This window comes from Chlamydotis macqueenii, chromosome 1, assembly GCF_036417535.1.
Source record: "Chlamydotis macqueenii isolate bChlMac1 chromosome 1, bChlMac1.mat, whole genome shotgun sequence".
Classification (NCBI taxonomy): domain Eukaryota; kingdom Metazoa; phylum Chordata; class Aves; order Otidiformes; family Otididae; genus Chlamydotis; species Chlamydotis macqueenii.
The window spans coordinates 182107112-182134398 of NC_141556.1; the positions used below are offsets into that span (position 1 = coordinate 182107112).

At 49.1% G+C, this 27287-nt stretch overlaps 1 protein-coding gene across 2 annotated transcripts; it reads left to right on the forward strand.

The window, feature by feature from the left end:
- Positions 1–22688: 22688 nt before the first annotated feature.
- Positions 22689–27002, forward strand: PCDH8 (protocadherin 8). 2 transcript variants are annotated; one of them, XM_086741682.1, is made up of 3 exons: positions 22689–25100; positions 25277–25487; positions 25966–27002. In XM_086741682.1, exons 1-3 carry the CDS (start codon positions 22689–22691, stop codon positions 26337–26339), a joined length of 2997 nt encoding a protein of 998 aa, XP_086597808.1. In that variant the 3' UTR covers positions 26340–27002. The 2 variants fall into 2 exon arrangements, with proteins under 2 accessions (XP_086597808.1, XP_010126678.2); XM_010128376.2 differs by having other exon boundaries at positions 25280–25487.
- The last annotated feature ends 285 nt before the right edge of the window (positions 27003–27287 follow it).

Sequence of the window (27287 nt, forward strand, 5' to 3'; positions counted from 1 at the left end):
CCTCTTTTTCAAGATGTATCCATCATCCCTGCTCTGCATGTGTCTGGTATGTATGGTGCCAGTATCAGGGACCACTGTTAAAGAGCTTCCTAACTATTCTGCTTTCCAGGACAACTTCTGTATTTATGAGGTGGCTGTTGAACATAAAACCCTTCTTGCAGGAAGTCTGTAGCCAGCACACCCTGCTTCCCACTGTACATCTCTAAGTCATGCCTCATCCTCTTTCCTCCTCCAGAAATTACATGTCCACCTTAGCAGGGTGCTAAGGGACCCAGTGTGCTCCCCACACTGGTCCTGCAGCCTGACAGAGCACTACGCCAGGGTGGCCTTGAAACAAAAGAGACATCAGGACAATAATGGTGGACACGGGCACATTGGCAGCTGAAATGAGTTCATAGGGCAGGATCCATGTTCCATTGACTGTATTGACCAACTCGCTTTGAATGTAATGAGACATGTAGATCCATATGAGATGTTTAGACGCCCAAATATAGGGCTGTATAAACTAGGGTTCAATCTATCTTCATTCCCTGTGACTGCATTTCAGCCCTCAAGGCCGACACTTTCTTGAGAACCCAATGTGCTATTCAGTTCAAGACTCCGGCCTGCAGAAGGAGTCTCTCCAGTTAGCATGGAGACCTCTTGGCTGTGCTGTTGGGAGGCAAACAGCAACATGCCTCCTAACGTGTAAACACACAGATCCTTCACTGGAGCTAGCTCTTTGTCAGGGATGAACCCCAGAAATGCCAAAACATGAATGAGAGCAATCCAAAAGCAGCAAACAGGCAAGATGCTTTGTCTTGGATGAGGATCTGCAGAAGAGGGCACTACAGAAATGGCAAGAAGCGAGAATGGAGATCCACAATGCCTGAGTCAGCATGCACCAGAAAGGCAAGTGAGACTAAAGACATGGGTGCGTAGTGCTGTAATTAAAGGAATCCAGCACCCCCAGCGACACAAAAATGTTGAGTGATGAGATCCAAATAGCGTAAACCATCTGATGCAGATCCCAGCCCTTAAGGATATAAATATATGGATGAACTGTCAGCCTTGGATCAAGAAAAAGAGAAGAAGTAGATGCCACAGTTACAGATCAAACAGCACAAAACTCCTAACATTTTATTTTTAACAGAGAACCTCAACTACTGCCCAGTAAACCAGTCAAACTGCCTGCAGAGAAAAAAAAAATAGATAAATGATTTCTCATCACTTTAATGCTCTAAAATTAGCATTTCCAGGAAATAACTATGTAAAGAGGAGAGATTATTCTTGGCATAGAGTTAAAAAACTGTAGAGAAGGTTACCTGAATCACTTGTACTGACTGCAAAACAACTAAAATATGTCCAAGGGGTTAGTTGGGTACCAAAAGGGACAGGCTAACACTACATTTGAAAAACAAAGGACATGTCAGCAAACGAGCAGGAAAATGTCCTGAAGGTTTAAAGGAAGGAAATGAAATCCTGAGAGGTAGCAAGAATACACTTATTCATGGAATTGATAAGAAAATCTCCAAGGCATGTATATTGCTGAACATAAAAATAAAATTATAAGAAAAGCATGTAAAGCAAAAGCAAGAAACTAATGAACATAGCTGCCTGGCGTAGCTCAAGGGCCTCTTTGAACCAGTTAGAAACCCTTTAGCATTTAGAAATCTGACCAAACTGATGCATATAGCAAGACGCATAAAATACAGCAAGCGATAGGTAAGAAGTGAATGAGAAGAGACTGAAAGGATTTCAGAGCAGCAATACCTAAAAGTCATAGAACCCGCTTATAAACAAGAAGACAGTTTGGAAAAGTGCAATGTCTGCTGGATTGTCAGGGATTAAAAGAAGTGGTGGTTAGGCAGAGCCAGAGACAGCAGGAGCTGTACAAGGCACCTCTAAGTTATCACATGGCTGATTTCCTTCATAGATGGATATTCAGCATTTCAAGGAACAGTCTTTTATTGTCATTTTTCCAGTATGTTTTAAATAGCTTTACAGATTACATGCCCAACTCCAAATGCTTGGGCAAAATTTATAGAAAATTAGTTGTTATTATTGTTACATGCACATATTTCCAAGCCACTAAATAATTGCCATCATGTTTCAATGTAGAATATTCCTCTACAATCTGAAAACATAATGGCACCAGATACAGTGAATAGAGAAATGTATTTTTTTATTATGTCATGCTAATAATCATCTTCACTGCTTTATAAAAATTGAATATTTAAAATATCATCATAAAAATAGCAATCTTTTAGTAGCTATTATCCTCTCCCATAATGGAAGCACAGGTCACAGAACACCTTCCTTTCCTCATTATTGACGCTGCTAGAAACCAGGTTAATAACTTCATTGTCACCGCAACACTTCTGCAAGGTTTTGCATGTGTCTAAAATGCAGATATTAACCCCTGCTTTAAACATTCACTCACCAGCATACGACTGAGAACTCTCTAAGAACTCCAGATAAGGTGTCTGGCCTGAAATAAAAGAGCTTTTCCAGTTTCCTGGTAAGACAGAAAAAGAGAGTTCTTTATCGAAACCATATTAGCATATTTTGCCTCATTAATAACTTCACTGCAGCATTAATTTGCTTAATTATTGCACTTAGAATTCAACATGGTAGCTAATTAATTCAAAGGCTGGGGAAAAAAAAGTTGGAATCATAACACATACACACATAGCCCTGCTTTGTGAGCACAATTTTTGGAAAATCATATTTTTATCCTGTTCCTTGAAACATTAAGTCTGTGGACACAGTAAGTCAAAAGTTATCTTTTCAATGATTTATTTTAATACATTTTCCCAGGTTTGCCCATTTAGGCTTCTCTCCTGATGAATCGTCCTATAATAAATGGGGTTAATGCATCTGAACAGCCTGCTATCAGGACTTCCAGCTCCATTACCCGCTATTAAGATCTTGTTCTCTTCCTCTGGAAATCTTTCTTTCTATTTTACTGGCAATGGCCAGCAGGCACACTAAATCCTTAGCAGGTCATTTGAAAACAGGAGTTCATTTCTCTCCAAACAGCCCCAAAATTACCTTCTCATTGCCCAAAAGAGACAAAAAAAAAAAAAAAAAACCACAAAAAAAACAACACAAAAAAACCCCACAACCCGAAAACACCACTTTCCATTTCCTGAAGTCTTTCACTGTAACTGTAAAAGAAAATCTTGAGGTATTTGTGTCACCCCTAAAATTCTCACACTCAGAATTGGAAATTATTTTCCAGTATACCATCTCCTTAACTGCTTGCTTACCAGTCTTACATCTTAGCAAGACAAAACCATCGCAAACCAATTATGTTCCAGCACTACTCTGAGCCGACTGTCTCTCACCTCGTGCTACAAAGGCTGCCCCATAACTCGGGGGATGCTCACAGTGATGCTTCAGTGATGCTCTAGGAGGCATATGGCCCATAGCTATGTCAACAGAAAACCTTAACTGAATACAGCCACATCAGAAAACAACTATTTCCAGCCCTGCTACTCAAGATGAAAAATAATATTTACATATTGGTAAGAAGCTGGTACAGCTGGACGGGTCACCACGCTGCTATTTGGTTGTTGGGGCAGCTCACTTCCCACTACAAGCACTTTACTTGTTTAGTCTCTTGGTGTCCTCATCCATTTATACTTCAGCATGTACCAGTTTGGTGAGACAATGGAGGATTCAAGGTGCTGGCCTCAACTGCCCACAATTTTATTCTTTTAGATTGTTTCTTGTTTCTATTTATGCAACAAGCTTTCTTACCCTCAGCTGTACTTTTTAAAGAGAGATACCAGGAATGGGGATTGATAGAATCCGCATTAGACAGCTTGAACCTCTTCAAGTTCAGTGTTACAGCTCACGTTACATTGCACGAGAATTATGTTTATGGAGTCTCTTTGCTTTTGTTGGCAATATTAACACAAGGACCAGAGAAGTCCATCAGTGCAGTGGTCATTTTCTCAGGGCTTTGAGTATCTAAAATGGGATTTAGTGAAACTGTGGTGCTTAAATCCAAATCATCCCATTCAAAAGTTATTTAGCCCTGGAAATACCTAAATTCAATAGGCATTCTCTTTCCAGTTGAAAACATTAGAAAACATTCTGAAAACTACAGTTCTGCTTCCTGGCAAGCCTTGCTCTGTGCCACGTAGGGAGCTCAGCCTTATAGACTGTCAGGATGCAGAAACAAAATATACAAAAAACTAGGTTGCCTGCGCAGCCCTCTGCAAGATGTATTCTCAGAACACATCTAACACTGATGCGGTTCAAGTCCTCACAAAATGCACCCTGAGGCCTCTTACTTTTAAAAAGAATCTGGAAAACAAGATGCTGAGGGTACTCTTCTTCTATACAGCAGCCTGAAGAGGCTTTTATAGAGGTTCACAAAATTATCTTGCCTCTTACTTTCCTGTTTCCTCTTCCGTCCCTTCTCCCTGGAGTCATGTATAAGGCATTTTTTTCCTGCACTGTGTCCCTCACTACCTCTTAAGCCCGTCATCTGATTGTTGTTTCTTTTTTGACCTGCAGATTCAAACCCCCTCCAACAGAGCGGAGAATAAACCTGGGTCTTTAACTGCTTGGATAACTGCCCGAACTAGAAGGCCACCATGGAAGAGATAGACTCTTCATCACAGTCCAGATGTCTCTTGCAGCAAAACAATGAGCCTTGTTCCATCCTTTAAGAAAAATGTAAATTCATGTTTGGAAATGTCCTACTGGAAGGCAAGAGATGCTCTTCACCTGCAGCCAGGAAGTGAACACCTCAGGGCTGCAGGTTGGGAGGACTTCAGACACCGTGCAGTCCTCCGCCACCCATTCCTACCTCACGGGTCCGGTCAGCCCTCCGCGCCACAGATATCCCTCTGAGAAGCCAAGCCCATAGCCGCATTTGAGGGCTCTGTCTGGGGAAGTGAAAGATGGGCAGCAAAGCACGTGGATTTGAGAACTTCTTCCAGATCTTGCCTCTGGTTTTGGTGCACTGCAGTGCCCTGGGCTGGAAACTCTGTAGCAGTGTCACAGTCATTACAAAATGAAGGATGTTGTTAAATTAAACATGAGGATGAATAATGAGAGCACGCAGCCTGTTATTTATCTGACTTTTAAAATCATTTTACATATTTTATACATCTGACCACTTCCATAACAGAATGAGCCATAAATTTTTGTGCAGCTAATTCAGTGCCTGCATCACCAGAATTGCCAATGCACCTTCCTGTGGGACAACCTGATATCCAGCAAAGAACAGGGAAATGTGGTACCACCTGGATGTCTCTGCTAAGAAGCAAGCATCAAAAATAGACAGTTTTGCCATGTGAAATGTGAACTTTCAGTTGCCACATTGATCCAGTGCGTGAATGAAGCCGTTCAAATCCCCTTAAGAGAAAACCATGGCTTGAGGCTATCTGTAGTCACTTAGAGATAGTGCACTTTTGGGGGACCTTCCTTCTTGGCTGTTTATGATGGAAGCTGAAGTCCCTGGTCACAGTTCTGGGTCAAGTTGTAGCATTCCCAGTAAGTTCTTTAGCAAGGGAATTACAGACTGGACACCCCAACCAAGCAGAGGCAATGCTGAGCTGAATTAGCAAAAGATCTGTTCAAGGAAACATGTCTAGCATCTGTTTTGTCAAGCATATGTACTCTGCTCATTGCTGTGCACCGTTAACATGTTTCATGCAGAGATTGTAAGATGCACATGAGTATTGCAGAAGCTAGGAGATTGCTATTTTTTTTCTTCTTTACTTTGCCTCATCGAGACTTCATTCAGCACAACTCTAGTCTAAAATCACCACAGTGGTAAAAAACAGAATTTCTCTGCCCCAATAATCTGAAGGACAAGGGGTCATCAAAAACAGAGGGAATTTTCAGAGTGATTAATAGACCTCAGGGACATGACCTTATTTCAGCTACAGGAGTCTGGATAGCTGAGGACAGACGTACTACATTATACACAAAAACACATGTTTTAACCACCATAAGTAATGACAGGGTCTAACAAGACAGCATGCTCTGTCCTCTGGTTGTGTTGACCCTGGCAGGTAAGCGCCCTGAGCCACCTTGCCCTCCCACGGTCCGAGGGAGGACATCCAATCACCCCTTCCACCACCCCACGTGCCCTGGAGAGATGTACTCTGAAGCACCTCCACCAAGTACGCAGCCACCTCCCCATCCTTCCAGCTGTGATGGAAGGGACAGAGGAAGCCCTGTGGAGCAGCCCTCTGCCCCACAGTCCTGGTTCCTGGGTCCCTGGGATGGGAGGACCTGCCAAGGACCCTTTTTCTGGACTTTCTCCCAGACTAAAGCATCCCAGCTAGAATATGTGGAGTCTGAACCAGGTGAAGACGGTGGGTAGGTGAATGCACTACAAGGGAAAAAAATAACCCTGCTCAAGTATCGCACAGTCTCACTGCCTCATTTCTGGTCTAGAGAACCCAAAAGGCATGCAGGCCAGGAGGTTAATCTAAAATAACTAGAATATGCAGAAGCTGGCGACTGGATCTCCTTGGGGCTCACAAGGGACAGATCAGCCTCTCACTGCTTTCATTATCTGGATTACAATGAAAAGAGAATAAGAGGACAGAGGCAGATGCTTCCCTGCAGATTTCTTGCCCAGATGTTAAACTGGCTGGCTATGAACCCCACTCAGAGGCTTTACTGCCAAAGCCAGGGCTGATAACAGGAGGTGGAGATATGGCCTCTACCTTTCCCCTTCTTGCCAAAACAGACCAAAAGGTCTGCAGCACAGCCCAAATTCCCCAGAGCAAATGCTGCCTGGGATACCACTCTGTAGAGTCCCAGGTCCCCCTTGGTACTATGTCCCTCAGGGTTTGGAGAAGATCTTCATCACGTGCACCAGCTCTTGCCAGTGGATCTGGAGGGGCAGTCCCGTGAGAACCACAAACTGTGGGGCCATGAGGCCCATACCTTGCATTGCCATTGCCCTGAACCATTGCAGCACCTTGCCTGCCCCCATCCCCATTCACATCTCACAACTTCCCACTCCCCACATTGCTGCTTCAAGCTGTCATGGTGACCCTCCTCCAAAGACTTTTCATCCTCCTTCTGTTTTGTCCAGCGCACATTTCTAATCTGTATTTAAAGTGCACTTCTCATGAGAAATGCACTTAGTCCAGCAGGCAGGGCAGGAGATGCAGTTTAAATAGACACCTGCATGGGAGAAAGAGCTCTGCCTTCTGCTAATCCATCATATTCTGGGCCGCATGCAGGGAATTCAGCAAATCCTCCTTAGGAGAAGTCCCTCATGTTTCTGAGCTGAACGGCTGGCACTCCGCACCCCGTTCATCCACAACACGCTGGCATTCATAGCAGGTAAATAAAAACATTATTGCCAAATGCTTCTGCTTTCTTGTTTCAAAAAAAACCTCAGCAGTCTGTTGATAGAAAAATTTTATTTACATAACCAGCAACTATCAAACTAATAACACAGAGCAGCTAACACTGATAAGCAGAAATTAGGACATTTACCAGCTTCAGCATGCTTGAAATATGGTGGTGTCTCTTTAAAAACAATGAAAAACCATTCTGGATAAAATCTTGCAGAATGTTTTATTTCCTCAAGAGAACGGATCTCTTTTCTTAAAAAAAATAAAACCTCACTAATATTAAAATATACTGAACCTGATAGAACAGAGCATCTCCTTTGAAGTTGTTTCAATCTTTTTAAATATCTAAAGGACCTAACCCACACAGGGCTTGCACGTTTTCAGCTTCAAAAAAAAAATCAAAGCTTTCTCCCCTTTTTTCCCCCATGTACACCCGCTTGCCAATTATGGGTATTAGAAAAAAAAAATCAGTGGCAGAAAGAGGTAGGGTTTTTTACACTTTTGTGATTATGCACAGGATTTAATCATTTGGGGAGAGGGACTGCCTGGGGGGAGAGGAGAGTTTTATTCCAAGAGTTATACACACACTTTCATCCTGGATCAAGTGTCAGCCACCAGGTGATTTTTCATCGGGATCGCCACGCTCCTCTGCTTAACAGCTCATCTCCGATTTGCTCAAACCATCAGCAGCTCCTCATCTCCTTTATTAGTCTCTCTGTTTATCTGCCCAGCAATGAGCTCCAGCTCCTGCAGCCAGAGAACGAGCCAAGAATAGCCAGATCCAGAGCCGTGAAAAATATTCTTCCAGCATCATCTGGCTCCTTGGCAGAGTCCACGGGCAGCTGTACTCGCAGCCCCGTGCCTGCCGCTGGGTATGTCATGTGGCCACGCCGTAGCGGTACTGGCTGAGCATCTCTGTCCTCCTGAACACAATTTTCCTTTGATTCACCTTGAATCCGAGAAACCCATTATATGACCATTGTCTCAGATTTGAGAAATAAGGGCTTTTTTTTTTTAATGACCGCCCATAAAAGATAGCGAACACATCTTATTTCTGCTGTGACACTTTATAAATCTATGTGCTGCCTTTAAGGATCATTTCCTTTGCTGTACAGGGCTTACTTCAGCAGCACTTTTTCACAGCACACAAGCAGGATCTTTTCCAGTCGATTTCTAGCACAAGGGCTGGACTTCTTCACTGATGGATAAATGAAAAGCATGAAAAAAAAGGCATAGAGCAGAGGACAGGAGGGCTACCACAGGACTGCTCTGGGTATTAAGGCTACATTAGTCAGTCCACAATTTCCAAAATATATTTGCTTAATTTATTCAGAGAAAATACACACAGAAAAAAAAAAAAAAAGTGAGCAAAATGCTATGACTGGTACAAAGGATGCAATCCTTTTGCCTCATGCTTTTGCCTTCCTTCCCTCATTCATTCCTCCCTTCCTTCCTTTCCTCCTTTTTTCCTCTTTTTCTTCCTTCCACAAGAAAGACCAGTAAAAGCTCTGTGTATATTAGCTACAAGCATCATCTATAAAAATCCTGTCTTAAAATATTACTCATATCACACTGTTGCACAGTCAAATTTAATAGGAAATAAAGCACTAAATGCAACATAAATTACATCAGCATTACAACTTGGGCATAAATTATCTGAACTAAACAAAATCTGACCTTGCTTCCACTAGTTTGGTCAGTGTCTCTGTTTGAGATGCTGCAGGTCATCCTTAAACATAAGTTTGTCCTTTCAGTTGATTTTTACATTTAAATCAGTTTAATAATTCATGACATAACAAGCATTAAAATATAAGCATTTTCTACCTAAGGAACTAACAGTCTGTCAGCTTCAGCAGTAGATGTGACACAGTTGAACACTCGAATCAAAAAAAAAGAGAATATTTCCATGTACTGTGACCGATGCAATTGTATATAGGCATTTATTTGTCTGCTCAAAGTTTCAACCCCGGTAGTTTTTTTCTTTCTTATTGTATTTGTCTAAATCCAATTGTAAGCTCTTCAGGGCAGTAATCTGTCTCCTCATATGTTCGTAAAGCACCGCATACAACTGTGGCACTCTGTAATGAGTAATTTCCTATCTGCTTATGATTAAAGAGGGATTTCAGGTGAAATACTGTAAATTGAAAGGGACAGGCTAGGAGGACAACTTACATTAGCAACATCATTAGGTCAGGCACGGTGCTTCAACACAGGACAGCGGCCAACGTGCTATGCATGGTTTGAGCTCGCCTATGTGCAGCTCTAAATGCTTTTGAGAGCCGTCCTGCAACCAAAGCCGTCCTACAACTATTCCCAGTGTCCTGACACCGTGCCCCTAAACAACACACTGTGCAGCTTAAGAGAGCTCTCCATTAAATGCTTTGTACTGCCGTATATTTTGGCTTGTAAGAGCGTCTACTCCTTTCCGCAGGATTACTCTCTGAGAGCAACGTACACACACTGTGGAGCAACTGGGAAGACAGGAGTGTACCATCTCAGCTGGAGGTGGAAAGAAAGTGGGATAAGCCACAGAAGGATGAGCAGAGAGAGAAGATGAGAATTTATTACATTAATAGGATCACCTGATGACTCGTGCAAGGCACAGACACATCCAGACAGATCTGTTCCCCACTTAAGGGTAATTGATTTGTGCAGGTGATAGAGCAAATGCGAGAGTCCAGATGTGTGATGTATGCACAGATGAAGCTCCCGGCATGCTTAGGATCACCATATTTATGACAGCAAGAAGGCATGTGACAGCCTTCTGGGAGCGGTCCCCAGCTCACGCCTTTGCCTGCACCCCAGAACACTACAATGCCTATTGGTGGCCATCCCAAAATCCCGTCTCTTCCAGAAATTCAGCCCTACACATGCCCTTGCTGTCTCCCAAAAGCAAAGCCCCCTTTCCTTCAGCTCTTCCCGCTGCGATCCCTCAGCTTCCTACAGAGAGCCCCTACCCAACCTCTGCTGCCCTAGACCTCTTAAACCATCTCAGAGCTCAAATTCCCCAGGTAGTCCCAGATCACAGCTCCCAACCTTCCCCATTCCAGCTGCTGGCCCCAAAGCCTCTGGAACACCAACACTCCCAGTACATCTCTCCCACTGCCTACCCCTACCCAAGCCCTCATCTCCCCTGGCTTCCTCAGACCCCCTAATCCTCCCAACCCTGCACCCCAGACTTTCCATCTCACAGCCCCCTTTCCTCCCTCCAGTGTCTACCGTCATTCCCCTCTGATCTTTTTCCTTTCAAATCCTCCCACCAACTCAATTTATCACCCAGTCCCTCCATCCTGTCTGCCCTCTCCCACCTTTGCTTGCTCACCCCATATTTTCCCACCCCACCATCTGTCCTCTCTACTTGCCTCCATCCCTGCCACTCATGTCTGCCATGCCACTGACAGACCTGACGTCCCACAGGGGCAGACCTTCAGCTTACGCCACAGCCCCTTTCCCTACCTGTGTCCTCTCTGAAAGAGTCATTCTGGATGAAATTGCCATCAACAGCAATTCCACTAAGACTTCAGGTGTCTGGAAAGGTTTTAGAAACATAAAATCAGTAACTTTAATTTTTTTTTTTTTTTTTGCAGCACTTCTAAGGGACCTAACCATAGAGTGCCCTCTGTGGAGAATTATTTGAACAGTAAGACAAGGAGATGGTTTGCCCAGGAACACACAGAGAGGCCATGGCACGGCAGTATAACCTAGATCATCCAACTCACGAGGCATACCTTAACCAAACTGTGCCTGAGCATCATTTTTGGCTGCCCAAAATGGGTCCCCCACAGCTTTGCTTCAAGCCTTACCTGGGTCTTCAGCCTTTGAGCACCTTAGAAGCCTGCTTTTCCCCTCAAAAAGCTGCAGTCTCCCCTATCATGCAGAAGACTTTGATGCTATTTATTCTCAAATGCCACATTCCTGAATCAGCGGCACAAGAAAGCCCTGAGCAGAGGTTCCTTCCTCACTAAGGAAAGAGCAGAGAAGGTTTGTGGCTGCAGGCAAAAGGAAGCCAAGAAGGTCACTGTGTACCTGGAGTACAGTGGACAAAGAAGTCACCAGCTGGGCAGCCAAAGTTTGTTGCTTAATGAGCAATCACTGTTCTAAACCCCCATCACACCACAGGCAGCTTGCATGATTACAGGACATACAGGACAGGGTTTTCCCTCCACAGACCTGTATATTTCAACACCTATGACACCCCAGAGAACCGCGCTGGAAGTACATTAGCAAGACTGCAAAGTCAGGCACTTAAACTAGGAAATATGGGGCCTAAGGTGGTCTTTGCAGCTCCAGTCATGCTGTGATACAATCCTTATTTCCACAGTGAAGTGTTATTTCTCCACCAGCCTCCTGCTCTGCTCCATAGACCCGAGAGCCCTTGTTCCCTTCCGTGGCATCTTCTGGGTCCTTGCTTCATGCTACAGTTTCCTCACACCACTCAAGTCCTGCTTGGGATGGAAGCAATAATTTTCTCATAGACTTTTCTTTGGCCTTCCCCACTCTTAAATTAGAGTGATTCACAGATGTTAATTATCTTATTTCCATAATGAACCTGTGGAAGGAGAGTTTATCATTAACTCCACATTACAGCTGGTGAGCAGAGGCACAAATGATGCAGGTTAGTAGATTAATATCCACTAATTTTGCACACCTAAGCTAAAACACTCAAGGCCTACTTTCTCCTGGCTTTGGAGAGCCTGACATTGCAAACTCCATGATGCTCTATGCACGTCTCCCTCGACTTTAAGGCACAGTATACTGGAAAAACATAACTTCACCACCAGCTCTCCAGCAGTCGTCCTTGGATCCATCACATGGACCGTGACCCTTTTGAGAAGGCACAGAGCCCAGACCAGCGTTGGTCTATCATGGCTAACCTTTCTTGAAACCAAGAGGGTAAGGGATATTTTGCTAGTTGGCTTTGACAGCTGTTTCCAAATAGCCAAAGTATAGTTGGCTCTACCTCACAATTATCCAGAATAGCAATCCAAGTTTGTGACAGAACTGGAAAAAAAAAGTACTACGATTGGAACAGATTCTTCCCACTTTTCTCTCCCCAGATCTTCATCCCTGCTTCATTCAAACCCAGACATTTCCTTCTTCACCTGCCTGAGACCATGGAGAGATGCAGACTGCTTTCAGGCCTCTGGATCTGCCCAGTGTGTACTTAAAACTGAAGCCAGTCCCAGCACAGGTCATGGTGTACTCACTGCAGGTAGAACCTGGGGGGGATTTACCTGCTCCATGTCTACTCAACACCTGCAGGCTACAGCATTTCAAATGTATGGCCCAGTTGGGCTAAATGCTCACAAAAATGGCACAAGTCACTCGCTTGCTTTACCAGGGCATCTTCTTGCAAAATTTCAAGTCCTCAAATGAAACCGTGAAAACTCCATGGTTTAAAAACAGCAACAAATAAACCAGAAAAGAGAAAAAGAAGAGCCTGGATATTTATCCCACAGGCAAAACAACCATTAAAAAAGCCTAGGATAAATTTATCCGAGCATCCTTTCTGGAGACAGCTGAACTGCTTCAGCTGAAACTTTCTCTTAGAAAGAACCAACAGCCTGAAGCAGACACCCAGCATGGAAAATTTCAGCTTAAACAACTCATACTTGCTGAAGAATAAGCCTCTGGAGACAGTCTCCTATACAATGTAAGTGCTGTTATTACAGGACTCCCTACAGGACACCGAGAGCCCCCAGTGTGGTTCCCCAGCGCATCCTCTACCTCTGCCCCTGCTCCCCTTGCCTGGCTCTCTGCTGCCCCTTCCCAACCCAGCTCTGGGGGACCAGACTCACATCACCCAGCCCGACACCGATTTCTCACCCCAGCTGCTTTCTCCAGGGTAAGATAGCGCAGCAAACCCAGTACTGGGGAGTCACTAATCCAGTGCTGTCAATCCAAGCTGCAGCTCTCCTATACATACTTGCAGTTCCTTATATTTTGTACTTTTCAATGTCCTTATCTCCTGTGGATTTGCCACACTTTTTTTTTTTTCTAACTGGTTAATGACTTTATACCTGAGCTGAGCACACAATCTTCAGTCATTAGCGAGCATCCTGTGTTCATGTCGTGTTATATATCTTGGAAAGCTGCCTTTAAATATGGTATATCTTCCTCTTTGCAACGCCAGGGGTGTCTTGCACAAGCCTCCCTCACTCTTTTGATGGACTGTAGGCAGCTTGCTCATTAGTCTAGTATCTAATAGCTTATCAGTCACACTCTCAAGCTTCTCATTACTTCACTTACACAGCTACAGTAATTAGATTTCACATTTCTTTAGACTCTCATGCCATTGTTTTAGCCTACTGAGGATGCACTCGTACATAATACACATACATTATAAATTATCCCCTATAATTATCGTACTCATTATAATATGTAACACATACATAACACTGCTAAGGCAAACTCAGATCTCTCCAGTTCTAAGTGTTTAGGAAGCTCCAGGAGCATCTCCCAATGCTTGTTTGTCAGTTTTAACTTCCGCGAGGCCTCACCCATCTGTGACCCTTCGCTTACAAACCATGCCCGATTGCATCATTTTCTACCTCTCACCCACCACCGCACACCTCTCCCGCAAAACAAAGCCTCCAAATCTGCTCACTGCAGAGATGCAAATTCTTTTAGGCAGAAACCGAATCTGATGTTTAATACAGCAGCAAACAGAAAAGTTGCATGAGCCGTTAGCCCTCATTTTTGGGGATAACATAGATTTTATGCCTTCTCTTTGGTCTCATTTGATGCATTTCTTTAGCACCTATTCTCTAAGCCTCGAGCTTTTTTGTGAGATGATTCCACACATTTATTACAGCACATTAAAAGAGACAACAATTTATTTAACTTTTCAGGACAGAATTCTGCAGACTTTGGGGCCAGCTGTTTTTTCTTCCTGGCGATCACATATGAAATACGTGCTGGTGTCTGTATTTCCAGATGCAAAAACTGCAGACACTGGGTGGCATGTGAAATTGTGCACCTCCTTTTAAAGTGAATTAAATCAGTGAATTCACCAGACAGTTACGCTTGAAAAGACAAACAGGTAATTCCTCCCAAATTGGAAAAAGGCCATATCATCATAGGCTACATCCAGAGAAGTAAACTGAGCAGAGCCAGAGTATGGACCATTTTATGCAGCATTACAGCTGTAGCCATAGAGATGACAATGGTTTCCAGATCACCCCCTCCTCCTGCTGTGGTGCACATTTACAGGTGCAGGAGGGGCAGGTGACATTTGGGGACTGACTGGCTATCTCCTAAAGAGAGGCAGACACGATGCTCTGGGCTTTGGTGCAGATGCGTTCCTCAGCCACGGGAAGCAGCTCTGCTCCTCTCCAGTCTGCCACCAGCTCCGGTCCCAGGTCACATCAGACAAAGTCAGCATTGTGCCTCCTCAGCTAGACCCCTTCAGCCAAGCGTACGTGGAGAATGAGCAAACGTTGTGCATGAAAGTCAGGCAGTGAGTACAGGAACATTTTGTAGCTCTCGAGGTCAAAGTCCTGTGGAGGTCAAAGAACAGGAGATTCGAACAAAAAAAAAAAAAAAAAAAAAGGAGGGAAAACTCTTCCTGGGGCCTCTTAAAGCAGTCTGATCTAATCCTGAGCAACACCCCAAACTCATGAAATGCAGCAAAAATGCAGTAGTAGAAAACCTTAAAGCCTTAAAGCAAAAATCCTGGGTGAAATACTCAAGAGCACCTAAATTATTTAGGAACAGGATTTCCACTAGTCCTCTAGGCTAGTGCAAAGTTTCCTTCTCGTGGACTCAATATGAATATCTAATGCCTTTACAAATTCCTTGTAACGGGATGTGTTTGCTCTCCATCCTCCTCTTTACTGTTGTGTGCCATTTCCCTGCCTCGCTCTGGCCAGAGCCAGCTGCATGTCAGGCAGCAACTTGCTGGCAGTTATTGAAGCTAAAATCACGCGTTATAAGAAACCCAGCACGTGGAGACAGCGAGGGAGGTTTAATTCTGAGCCCTACCTGCAGATTGGAAAGGAAGATGATCCCAAACTCAGGATGAAGGAGAGAGGCCTGATCCAACTCACCATCGCTCCTCCCCACCGCCTTCAGTCCCAGGCGGGGGGGAACTCCTCTTGGCACGCCACAATAAAACCTTGGCCGGCTGAGGGAGGATGCTCGCCCATTCCCTGGGGAGTGAATAGCTGTTCCTGCCCTGGCAGGCGGCCAAGCGCGGCAGCCGCCTGTGCCTGGGCTCTTCCCCTGCTCTCACAGCCTCTTCAACAGAAGTGACACCAGGCACGCTCTTGCTCGCGCAGCCTGCCGCCACCACTCGGGAGGTTGGGAGAAGAAAAGACTTAGTCCTTCACAGCTGGGGGGCTCTGACTTTGCAAGCTGAGGGGTGATTAAGATGGAGGACAAAGAAGGGGGAAGAGGGGGGAGAAGGAGAAGTGAGATGGAGGAAGAGACTTACGGCACAAGGCTGAGTCCCTGCCTCTCCGCTGCATTTTTCCCCCGTGCCACCCTTCACCATAATCCTCTGGGAAACAACCAGGAGCAGTTGGGGGGCACGAACCTGCAAAGCCCCCCCAGCCTGGGAATCAGAAGCTGTGGTGCTGTGCCCAGGCTCATTAACCCCCCTGTGACACGGGGCTCATTAGCTCAAGTTAACCCATCAGCTAACGCAACTAACACAGCTCAAGCATCATGCTAATGCAACTTCTCCATTTCCAGAACCTCAACAAGGATCGTTTCCCAGTGTCCTCTCCTGTCCTGTGGATGTAATGGGAGGGGGGGGGGGCAAGAAATAGCACGTGGGGTTCACACTGAAAATGTAGAGACAGCAGAGAAATGGGGAGGACATTTTTATTGGCATAGTAACAATATATTGGCACGTATGTGGAGATCCTCGTGCTTATGTATGGGTATGGTCTTACTGGGAAGGACTTAAACAGAAGGACCCCAAGTAGCGACACGGCTGTGCTTGTTTAGTGCGGCACTGGGTGGGTGGTGCTGGGTGCCCATGAGCGGCGGAAGGACATTGGGAAAGGGACCTTGCAAGCCAAATAGCGTGGGAGCTGCCCCTCCCAGGAAAATTAGTGGAGCACATCACAACCACCACGCAGGTATTCACGGAGGACTGTACATCTTCCCAGTAGCCGAGAGGTGGATGTCTTCTGCCCATTCATCATTTGTAGGAGTCTACAATCCCAAACAGTCCTTCAAGGAGGAGAGTGTGAACGAGGCCCAGGAGGAAACAAGGAGCTGCTGGAGGAAAGCCAGCTATACCAGCCCGGACACCTTCAAAGCGGTATGAAAGACATCCCAGCCAGGCGTACAGAAGCAGATGCAGAGGGGGAGCACCAATTCTCAACAGCCAGGGAATGAAGCCGTGCATCTCCCCTCTTCAGCATCCAAGAGATCTGACCAGACCCCAAGCTATGGGGGGGTCTACTTGGCTACACTATGCTAAGTGTAGGCTTTTCTTCTAAAGGTCTACATCACAGCCTGGTGTGAATAACTTTGTTACCTGCACCCCCTAAAACCAAAGGCACCGAGGCAAAATAGCCAGAAAGGACCTGTATTATAAAGGTTGTTCCTTCTAAGGACATCTGTTGTCTCCTACCAGTCCTGCTGGTGGGCAAACAGAAATCCGCAGTGCATTTGTCTTCACAACACCGCTGTGAGGCACAGAAGTGCTCTGTGGACCTGAGGGGCCTGAAGAGTCTGAGAGGGCCTGAAGCCCTCACCCAGGCTAAAGGATGTCCAACTCCCATCGCATTCAATGGCAGCTGAGTACCTAAATACCCTACACCTTGGTGGGGCTGAGTCTCATTAGCTTGCTCCAGATCACAGAGCTGAGGACTGAACCTGGGCACCTGCCTTGTGGTCTAACAGCTGAAAAGCCTCATCTACCTCTTCCGGTGCGAAAAAGGTAAAGGATAAACAGACCTGGAAAAGAGGGGAGGAGAAGAGGAGAGGGACAAAAGGAGTGCCAGCTCCATTTCTTCACACCAAGGGGTAAGGTTATGTGGGACTGCAAGCTGGGTTGTGGGTTAGGAGGGGAAAATCTCACATCTAGCCTCCTCGCAGGCAAGACAAGCTAGGGAGCGCCCCTAAAAGCCTGCAGTAGACCCCCGGCTGAGGGCCACGTGGGGAGACCTTTAGGAATGCGTTGCTCCAGGGATACCTCTGGGCAGCACGCACGAGGCCCATGCTGTGTGGGGAATGCGAAGAAATGGTCTTTTGTTTCACGCCTCTTTGTTTTAACCTCTTGAATCAAAGACCCCAGCTGCTACTCTGGGAGAGGCTAGAAATTAATCCAATTAAAAAATAAATTCCCTGTGGAATCAAAACCACTTGCCGGGTGGGGGGTATGGGCATGCGATTTATTTCTTCTGCAAAACAAACTCTTTCTTCTAACCCACGTTTCACGGAGCAGAGATACAGGCAGGAAAGCTTTTGGAGTGAATGTAACAAACAAATGATCGGGATGATTTATAACCCTGGTACCAACCGGCAGCTCACGGGAAAGATCGCAGCCTCTGTCGTCTGTAGCCTGCATGGCCGGAGACAGAAGCACAATGCCACGTACTACCCTCCAACACAAACAGTCATAGAGCAACAAAACCCTTCGCTGCTTCGTTCCACTCTTTTGTTTTCCAGGGTTTTTTTGGTCAGCCTGGGCCTGTGGAGCTTGACAGGTTAACCCACACTTCCTTGGTTGCGGAAGAAATGATTAAACAGGGGGGATTGTTTAGGCCGTGAAGCAGAAGGAATGCCTTTGTTTTTGTAGATCACTCCAAGCAGCCAAGCCCACCAGGATGCCCAAGAAGAAAAAGGCAAGGGCTGAGCACGGAGACGGGTTTCCAGGGAGGGAGGTCGTGTCACCCCTCTGCAGGCTCAGAGATGAGGGGTGGGGGGATACATTGCATCCCAACTTCATGACTGGAGAGAAGTCGGCCGGACCCTCTGGGTATGTGGGTGAGGAGGAACAGCTGGAGACCATGCCCAGATAGCCTGGCTTCTCCCTGCCAGGCTCAGCAAAGCCCTGGCAAAGTTGTGTCATCCTAGGGATCCCACCTCACCGCCCCAAGAGTGTGCAGTCACCATGCTGAGAGGAACAGGGGTCAAAGGGAGAGAGGAACTTTCGGTAGCCAGGGCTTGGTGCCCCTAAGATCTCCTGGGAAAGGGGAAGCACACATAACAGCCACCTCTTCCCAGAGCCTGACTTGCTTCCACTGCCTCATGCGTGCATTAAGCCACACATCCTCCATCGAGGTCTATGTGGTCCTGAGGTACTGGGCTGGATCTCTGTGGGAGTCTTACCTTCTCTCGCAGCCCCAAAATGTAACACCTCCCAGCTTATCTCCATCGACAGAGATCCCTGGAGAGAATCCCAGACACCTGCTGAGAGGAGGAAAGTCTTGTACTGGAGACACTGACACCTTGGGACATACGCAAACTCATTGTGATGGTGAAAAGGGCCAGAGCCCTAAGTGCCTGTGCCTAGCTGGAGGAGTGAAGGGAAGAGGATGAGAGGGTTTTTTTGTCACCCTCAGTAAGGCAACAACTGCCCTGGGAGAGGGGAAGAACACCCACAAACTTTATTTCTAAGAGCTGGAGCAGAATCAGGGGAACAAGTAAACTTAAAGCTAAAAAAAAAAAAAGGTACCTGCAGTGATTTGGTGGGCATCCCTCCGACTCGGTTGCTGTTGGCGTCAGGCTGGTGGTCTCGGAGTGCCTTCACTCCTTGGGAGCAACACATTGCCCAGGGACTCGAGTTCACAGGGGTGGGTGGGGGATTCTCGCTTTTTCCTTTGCTTACCACCCACCTCTCAGAGCAGCTTTGACTTCTGTGTCTGAGAGGTACGGGAAGGAGCTTGGCAGCAGAGATCAGACCTCTGGACACCGCAAAACGCCTCCTTCTTAGCAAGCTCGGAGTCTCCGCAACAAGATTAAGTGCAAGAGAGCTGGTAAATTATTAAAACAACCTTGCAACAGCTCCAGAGAAACCACCAGTGCCTCAGATTCAAAGGCAAGGCTGTGAGAATCCCCATTAGTAACAATACGCGCAGTTTGCAAGAACATATGTCCCCGCATGGAGCAATCAACCAATCTGGGCTGTTTAACTACAATATTTCAAAGAAGTGCTTTTAACGCAGCTGATCCGTATGTTTATTTTTGAGCTGTAAAACAGGATTCTTCACTAGCCTTTCAGAACATTTCTGTAATGAACTCTATCCAAACTATGAAGGGAGAAGGCTTTACTCCGGCAGAGCAAATGATGCATATTTTTTATTTTTTTTTTTAAATCAAAGTCACGACTGTGGGAAAAGAATAACCCAGGCAGACAGAAAGTGCATTTTCCCTCAAATAAAAAAAAAAAGGCAAGAGGAGCAAGACCCCACTGGGACCCTCTTAAGAATAGGTTTGGATCGAAAGCATGTGAGATGGGGACCAGGCGGATGGGAATGGGGAAGGATTTCCAAGCCTCCCCTGATGCAGATACTTGAGCACACATTGCAAAGACAGCCCCTTGCATCCTTTTCTCCTGCAAAGTGCGTGGGAGGTGAACACAAGTCCTGGTTTATCGATTGATTGATTTTTTTTTTTTTTTCTATAAAGAGCTCCTCGTGGAATAGCCGTGCCTTTGCAGGGAGGGGGAGGTGGGGCGGGAGGGGGAGGTGGGGCGGGTGGGGGGGAGGCTGGGAGAAAAAGGTCTGGTCTCCTTCCCTGCTCGATCTAATCCTAATTAAAAATAAATTACATGCTGTATGGAACTTGAAATGGCAAAGATAATCCTGTTACACAGGAGGGGCCGCCACGCTGCCTGCTGCCCGCTCCCGGCCGGCGGCCCCATTCCCAGGAGCGCAGCCCGGACCCCCGAACCCGGACTCTGGACCCCGGCCCGGGTCACTCCCCGCAGTCGCCTGCGGAGCTCCCGCGGGCGGAAGGAAAAAGCCTGCGCGGAGGGTTTTCTTTGGTGTGGAAACCAAGCGTTTGGGGACCGTGCCCCCTCCCCCCCGCCCCGCCGCGTCCCCCCGCGATTTAAATCCTATTTCCATAAGCCGGGGCTGCGGGCTGCCCGCCGACCCCCGCTCGCGTGCCGCCCCGCGCAGCCACCCGCGCAGCGACCCGCGCAGTGCCGAGGTACCACCCTTCCGCTGCGGGGCGGCCCCGCACGGAGCCGGGGACGGAGCCCCCCGGGATGCTGCACCGCTTCGTGCACCCAGCGGAGCGGAGCGCGTTTATCCCTGGATGCCAAGGGAAATCGGGGCGGGGGCGGGACACACACTCTACTCAGTTTGTGCCCCCTCTTCTTTTAAAACGCATCTCTTCGGTTTCCTTACACATGGAGAGAGGAAAGGAGGAAAGGAGAGGAAGGAAGCGAAGAACAAGGAAAGGAGGCAAGGAAAGAGGGAAAGGAAGCAAAGGAAAGCGAGAGGAAAGAAGGAAAGAGACGAAAGGAGGAAAGAGGAAAGAGGGAGAGGAAGGAGGAAAAGGAAAAGAAAAGAGGGAGAGGGAGGAGGAAAAGAAAGCAAGAGGAAAAAGGAAAATAAAAGAGGGAGATGAAGGAGGAAAAGAAAGATGAAAGGAAAGAGGGAAAGATGAAAGAGGAAGGAAGGAAGGAATAGGGAAGGAGGAAGGAAAGGGAAGGGAAGAGGGAAAGGGAAAGGGAAAGGGAAAGGAGGAAGGAAAAGCGAGAGGGAAGGAGGGAAGGAAGAAGGAAGCAAAGAAGGAAGGAAGAAAAGGAGGAAGGAAAAGTGGGAAGGAAGAGGGGAGGGAAGGATGGGCACGCAGTTCCCCGGAGAGCCGGGCGCCGGTCAGGACCCCCTGCCTCCCTCCCCGCCGGGTCCCCCCGCTGCGGGCCGGGGCTAGCGGCCGCCCCCCAAATGGCCGCCCCCTCAAATGGCCGCTCGCCCAAATGGCCGCCCCCTAAATGGCCGCCCCCCAAATGGCCGCCCCCCCAAATGGCCGCCCAGGCGCGGCGGGGCCGGGAGGCGGCTCGGGGCTCCGTGCGGGGCCTCCCTCCCTCGGTGCCTTGCGGGGCAGATGGTTTCGTTCCCCCCGGTTCGTGCCAGGTTTCAGCCTCATGCTGTTATTTTGTTCTTCTGGAACGAGACTGGTATTGCTTCCCAGAGAGGCCCTATTAGGACAAAAAAAAGAAAATCCCGTGAATAGGCGTAACAGGGCACCAGGAGGGATAGGTCTTAAATGTATTTTAATATGAGCAGGGCATTGTGTGTAATTCAGCGCTCATCATCGTTTAGTCAAAGAGTTATGGCAGCGATTGGGAATGAATAGAGGGACATAATGGATACATGTGGCGTTTGCTCATTATATTCAACTTAGTCCAACTCTTCTGTGGAAACTGTTCAACTTTCTCTCCCTTTAGCCTGTCATAGGGAAATAATACAGACATTGGTTCCTCCAATGGGATAGCCTGCCATGCTATTATATTTCTACAGCTAACGAGGGCTTCATAAGCCTTTGATACAGCCTGATCTTTGAAACCTTTCCAAATCTCCTCAAGCTTATGCTAAATCCTATTTGGAACTCTTTTTTTTTTTTCTTCCCCTCGCCTGCTAGTGCCCCAGGCTTAAGAAGCCCGGGCGGTGACATGCATACTAAAGCATGCGGGGACACCTCCTGAAAGGGCGACTTACGGCGCTGATCACAGGCTCTCACGCGAGGAACACACCACTCCGGGCGACCAGCTGAATGCCGCCAAATCCCCCACACGCCCCCTCCCCCCCACTCCCCCGCCACGCACCCCCCTTAATCCGCGCCCGCCGCCGCTCCGCGCCCGCGCACCCACCCGCGCCCACGCGGCACGCCGCGACACGCCACGACACGCCACGGCACCTGCCCGACCTGCCGCACAATTAACAAACCCCGCCGCGCGTTTTACTCCGCGCTCCCCTGCGCCAGCTCCGCTGTCGCGCCTCCGGAGAGCGAGAGAAAGGGCAGGGAGGGGGAAGAAAAAAAAGATAAAAAGAAATAAATAAAGGGGAAAATGAACAGAGCCGGAAAAAAAACCGGGAAAACACCAAACCCCGGAGAGTTAAAAAAAAAAAAAACAAAGGCGAGCGCCCCGCGCCCCCACTCCCGCCGGCTGCCGGAGCCGCCCCGGTTCGGGGACCGCCGGAGCGGGGCGGGAGGGGGGGGCTCCCGCGCCCCGCCGCCTCCCATTGGCTCCGCCGGCCGCTCATTTGCATACCGCCGTCTATGAAAGGCGGGGAGCGGGCACGGAGGGGCACAAGCGGCGGTGGCCGGTGTGGGAAGCGGTGTCCAGGGTACCGCGTATCACCCGAAACGCGTTTCCCTCCCCCATCCCACCTCGGGCACCGCGCCTCCTCACTCCGCACCGCCCCGTCGGGCTTGAGCCCCGCGCAAAGGGCCATGAGCCCCCTGCGGCTGCTGGCCGTCGGCTGCCTGCTGACCCTGTCCCGCGGCAAGACAGTGAGGTACCGCACCGACGAGGAAGGGGCGCCGGGCACGGTGATCGGTACGCTGGCCGACGAGATGCCGGTGAAGGCGCCGGGGGAGATGAGCTTCCGCCTGATGCGGCAGTTCAGCAACAGCTCGCTGGTGCGGGTGCGGGAGGAGGACGGGCAGCTGAGCATCGGCGACGCGGGGCTGGACCGGGAGCGGTTGTGCGGGCAGGCCCCCCAGTGCGTCCTGGCCTTTGACGTGGTGAGCTGCTGGCGGGAGCGCTACCGCCTGGTGCACGTGGAGCTGGAGGTGCGCGACATCAACGACAATGCCCCACACTTCCCCCGTGCCCAGATGACGCTGGAGGTGTCGGAGAGCGCCGCGCCCGGCACCCGCCTCCCGCTAGAGGTGGCCGTGGACGAGGACGTGGGCTCCAACTCCATCCAGAGCTTCCAGGTCTCCCTCAACAGCCACTTCGGTGTGGAAGCACAGACGCGGGCTGATGGGGCACGCTGCGCCGACCTGGTGCTGCTCCAGGAGCTGGACCGTGAGCGCCAGCCCTCCTACACGCTGGAGCTGGTGGCCAAGGACGGCGGCAGCCCAGCGCGCTCCGGCACGGCCACCGTGCACGTCCGTGTCCTCGACGCCAACGACAACAGCCCTGCCTTCGCCCAGAGCTCGGTCACGGTGGAGCTGCCTGAGGACGCACCACCTGGCTCCCTGCTGCTTGACCTGGATGCCGACGACCCCGACGAGGGCCCCAACGGCGAGGTGGTCTACGCCTTCGGCAGCCAAGTGCCCCCCGAGGCACGGCGGCTCTTCCGCCTCGACCCACGCTCGGGCCGCCTCACACTGGAGGCCGCCGTGGACTACGAGCGCACCCGCACCTACGAGCTGGACGTGCGTGCCCAGGACCGTGGTGCCAGCCCACGTGCTGCCACCTGCACCGTAGTTGTGCGCCTCACCGACGTCAACGACAATGCGCCGCGCATCAGCATCAGTGCCCTCCGTGGTGCTGCCAGCGCTGCCGGCGTGGCCTATGTCAGCGAGGCGGCGGCCACTGAGAGCTTTGTGGCCCTCGTCAGTGCCTCAGACCGTGACTCTGGCGCCAACGGGCAGGTGCGCTGCAGCCTCCGCGGCCATGACCACTTCGCCCTCCAGCGTGCCTACGAGGACAGCTACATGATCGTCACTACGGCGGCGCTGGACCGTGAGCGCATCCCCGAGTACAACCTCACCGTGGTGGCCGAGGACCTGGGCTCACCGCCCTTCAAGACTGTCCGCCAGTACACAGTGCGGGTGAGCGATGAGAATGACAATGCACCACTCTTTGCCAAGCCCCTCTACGAGGTGGCTGTGCCAGAGAACAACCCCCCAGGCGCCTACATCACCACTGTGGTGGCCCGCGACCCCGATCTGGGCCACAATGGTAAAGTCACCTACCGGCTACTGGAGACACAGGTCATGGGGGCCCCCATCACCACTTATGTCTCGGTGGACCCCGCCACTGGGGCCATCTATGCTCTCAGGACGTTCAACTATGAGATCCTCAAGCAGCTGGACCTGAGGATCCAGGCCACTGATGGTGGCTCCCCGCAGCTCTCCAGCAGCACCCTTGTCAAAGTGAGGATGGTGGACCAGAATGACAACCCTCCCGTCATCATCCACCCGGTGCTCACCAATGGGACTGTGGAAATTGGCGTGTCTAGCAAGACCTCCCGTGACTCCCTGGTGGCCCAGATCAAAGCTCGAGATGCAGATGATGGGGCCAATGCCGAGCTCACCTTTGCCTTCTTGGAAGAACCCCAGCAGGACCTTTTCTCCATCAACCCAAGTACCGGGGACATTGTGCTGAGGGGCGACCTCTCTGAAGAGCTGGGACAGCTGTTCAAGGTCATCCTCACTGTGACAGACAATGGCAGACCCCCCCTGGCCACCACTGCCACGGTCAACTTCCTGGTGACTGCCACTGCTCCTTCCAGTATCCAGGAGATAGCCAAGCCCAGCTCCTGGGAAGGAAAAGCTTTGCAGTGGGACATCCCTCTGATCGTGATCATCGTTCTGGCAGGCAGCTGCACCCTCCTTCTGGTGGCTATAATCACTATCGCCACCACCTGCAGTAGGCGCAAAAAGGGGAACGAGATCAAAGCCAACGCTTCCTTGAAGGAGCAGATAGACATCTCCCACCTGGAGAAGGGCCGGCAGGAGGAGGGCAGCCCGAGAGGGAACGTGTTTGAGGGACGAACCTTTCCCAGCAAAACCTCTTTTACCAGCCCGGACCCTTCTCCAGCTGCCGAAGAGATCTCCACCACTGAGAGCAGCAGCGACAGCACTTGCCTCTATGAGGGTCAGAAGAGACTGAGAGGACCAAGTGGGGAGGTAAGGTCCCACTGTGGGGAAGGGGGGCAGAAGTGGGGTGGGGGGTGCATCTTGCAGGATGTGAATCACAGAGGTGCAGTTCTGATGTTGATTCCAAATTTCAAAATTCAAAAAAAAATTCAAACCCTTCACCACTTCCCTCTCTCACGTCTCCTTTGATCCCCCCCCCACCCCAGCAGGGTTTCACTGCTGCTCCAAGCTACAGCAAGGAGCCTGCTCCCGCCGTGGCCATTTGGAAGGGGCACTCATTCAACACCATCTCCGGCCGAGAGGCAGAGAAGTTCAGTGGCAAAGACAGCGGCAAAGGCGACAGCGATTTTAACGACAGTGACTCGGATATCAGCGGAGATGCCCTGAAGAAAGATCTCATCACACACATGCAGAATGGTAAGAGCTCAGACCCTGCTCCCAGCTGGCCCCTCTGGACAGATGGATGGGTGGACGGGGAGGTGGACGGAGGGACCCATCCCCGGGGCACAGTCATTCGGCAGGGCAGCTGGAGGGGGAAGCCCGATGCTATGTGACTCAGACTGCCCGTCTCTCCGCAGCAGGCTGCTAGACGCTAGTTCCTCTCTGCACAGAGCACCCAGCACAAATTAGCAGATGCTGGAAGTACTGTAGGATTTGGGGTGTTTTTTTCCTCCCTGAAAAGCTTCCTTAAAGTTTGAATTGTGAAGAGTGTCCCTAGCAAAAAAGACAAAACCTTCCCAAGCACGTTTTTTCATTGTGCTGTAGAGCATTGCTTCCCCACTCCCCCTGTCAGTGCACTGAATCATCCCGTGACTGATAACTCTGAGGATTATGAATTATGTGGATTTATTCCTGCAGTAACAACAGGTTTCTCCTCCCCTCTCTCTCTATTTAGGTCTGTGGGCATGCACGGCTGAGTGCAAGATCCTCGGCCACTCAGACCGCTGCTGGAGCCCTTCCTGCGGCCGAGCCAACCCGCACTCCTCTCCCCACCCTTCGGCACCCCTCTCCACCTTCTGCAAGAGCACGTCCTTGCCCAGGGATCCCCTTCGCAGGGACAACTTTTATCAAGCTCAGCTGCCCAAAACGGTGGGGCTTCAGAGCGTCTATGAGAAAGTGCTGCATAGGGACTTTGACCGGACAATCACACTCCTCTCCCCGCCGCGCCCCGCACGGCTCCCTGACCTTCAGGAGATCGGGGTGCCCCTCTACCCAGCCCCCTCGACTAGATACCTGGGCCCCCAGACTGACACGGCTGAGAAAGTGTAGCCCAACGCGCTCCCCGCCCCAGTACACACGTTCCCCGCGCGCACACGACTAGGTCACTCCCGAGAGCCTTTAAGTTATTGACCAGATCCGGTGTCGTACATGTAAATACGCAAGATGTGCCTTAAAAAATGAAGTCGTTGGGAAAGATTTCCAATCATGTCGGTACTGTTTGATATTTCCAAACAAAAAAAAAAAAATTGTTTGTAGTTAATGTAATTTTTATGAAATGTGCAGTATTTAATTTTTTTTTTCATGTTTTCTACATCGGGGTTTTTTGGTTTTGGCTTTTGGTTCACCCATGGCCTGCCATTTTTTGTAGTGTTTTTAACCTGTACATTGTGTAATGTAATGTTTGTACATAATGAAAATTGGTTCTATTTTTGTATAATAAAAGCTTAAAAAATGGGAATTCTTGCCAAAGGAGCTGTCTGAAAGACACAATAATTAATAATGATATCCTGAATATGTAGAACCTTGTAAGGGAAATTCCTCTTTCACGGTGTAAAAATAACCCAAGCAACCCAGTGTACTAAGAAGTTTGCCTTGCCAAATGTAACTTGTATTTCTTGAGTCTGTGGTCAACTTAAATGTTATTTAATTGCCTTTGGTTCCTGTAATCTGTATCACTGATGAACACTAATAAAGGTTTTGTGATGTGTCGGAGGGATCTGTTCACAGACTTCATGCTTCAGAGCGTAGAGGTCTTTACAGGTCAACAAAAGTATTTTGTGCAGAGAAATGCAGTGGGGAGGAGCACGGATGATGGTACTTCAAGTCTCGCCCATCCTTCATCTCTGGCGATACCTCGCTGGAGGTTCGGCTCTAGAGATTTTAATGATGGGTTGCGGGGCGGGAGGGAGGGCTGTGTGGCAGAGCTGGCCTTTGCTTTTCACTGCCTGCTCTGAGCTCTTCCAGCCCCATCCTTCACTGCTGGAAAGCGGTGTAGTT

What these genes read in the sequence shown, in the direction of transcription:
- PCDH8 (XM_086741682.1), top strand. Translation starts at nt 22,689, where the DNA reads ATGAGCCCCCTGCGGCTGCTGGCCGTCGGCTGCCTGCTGACCCTGTCC. An exon ending in TGAGAGGACCAAGTGGGGAG is followed by an intron (nt 25,101 to 25,276) that starts GTAAGGTCCCAC and finishes CCCCCACCCCAG; the next exon opens with CAGGGTTTCACTGCTGCTCC. An exon ending in CATCACACACATGCAGAATG is followed by an intron (nt 25,488 to 25,965) that starts GTAAGAGCTCAG and finishes CTCTCTATTTAG; the next exon opens with GTCTGTGGGCATGCACGGCT.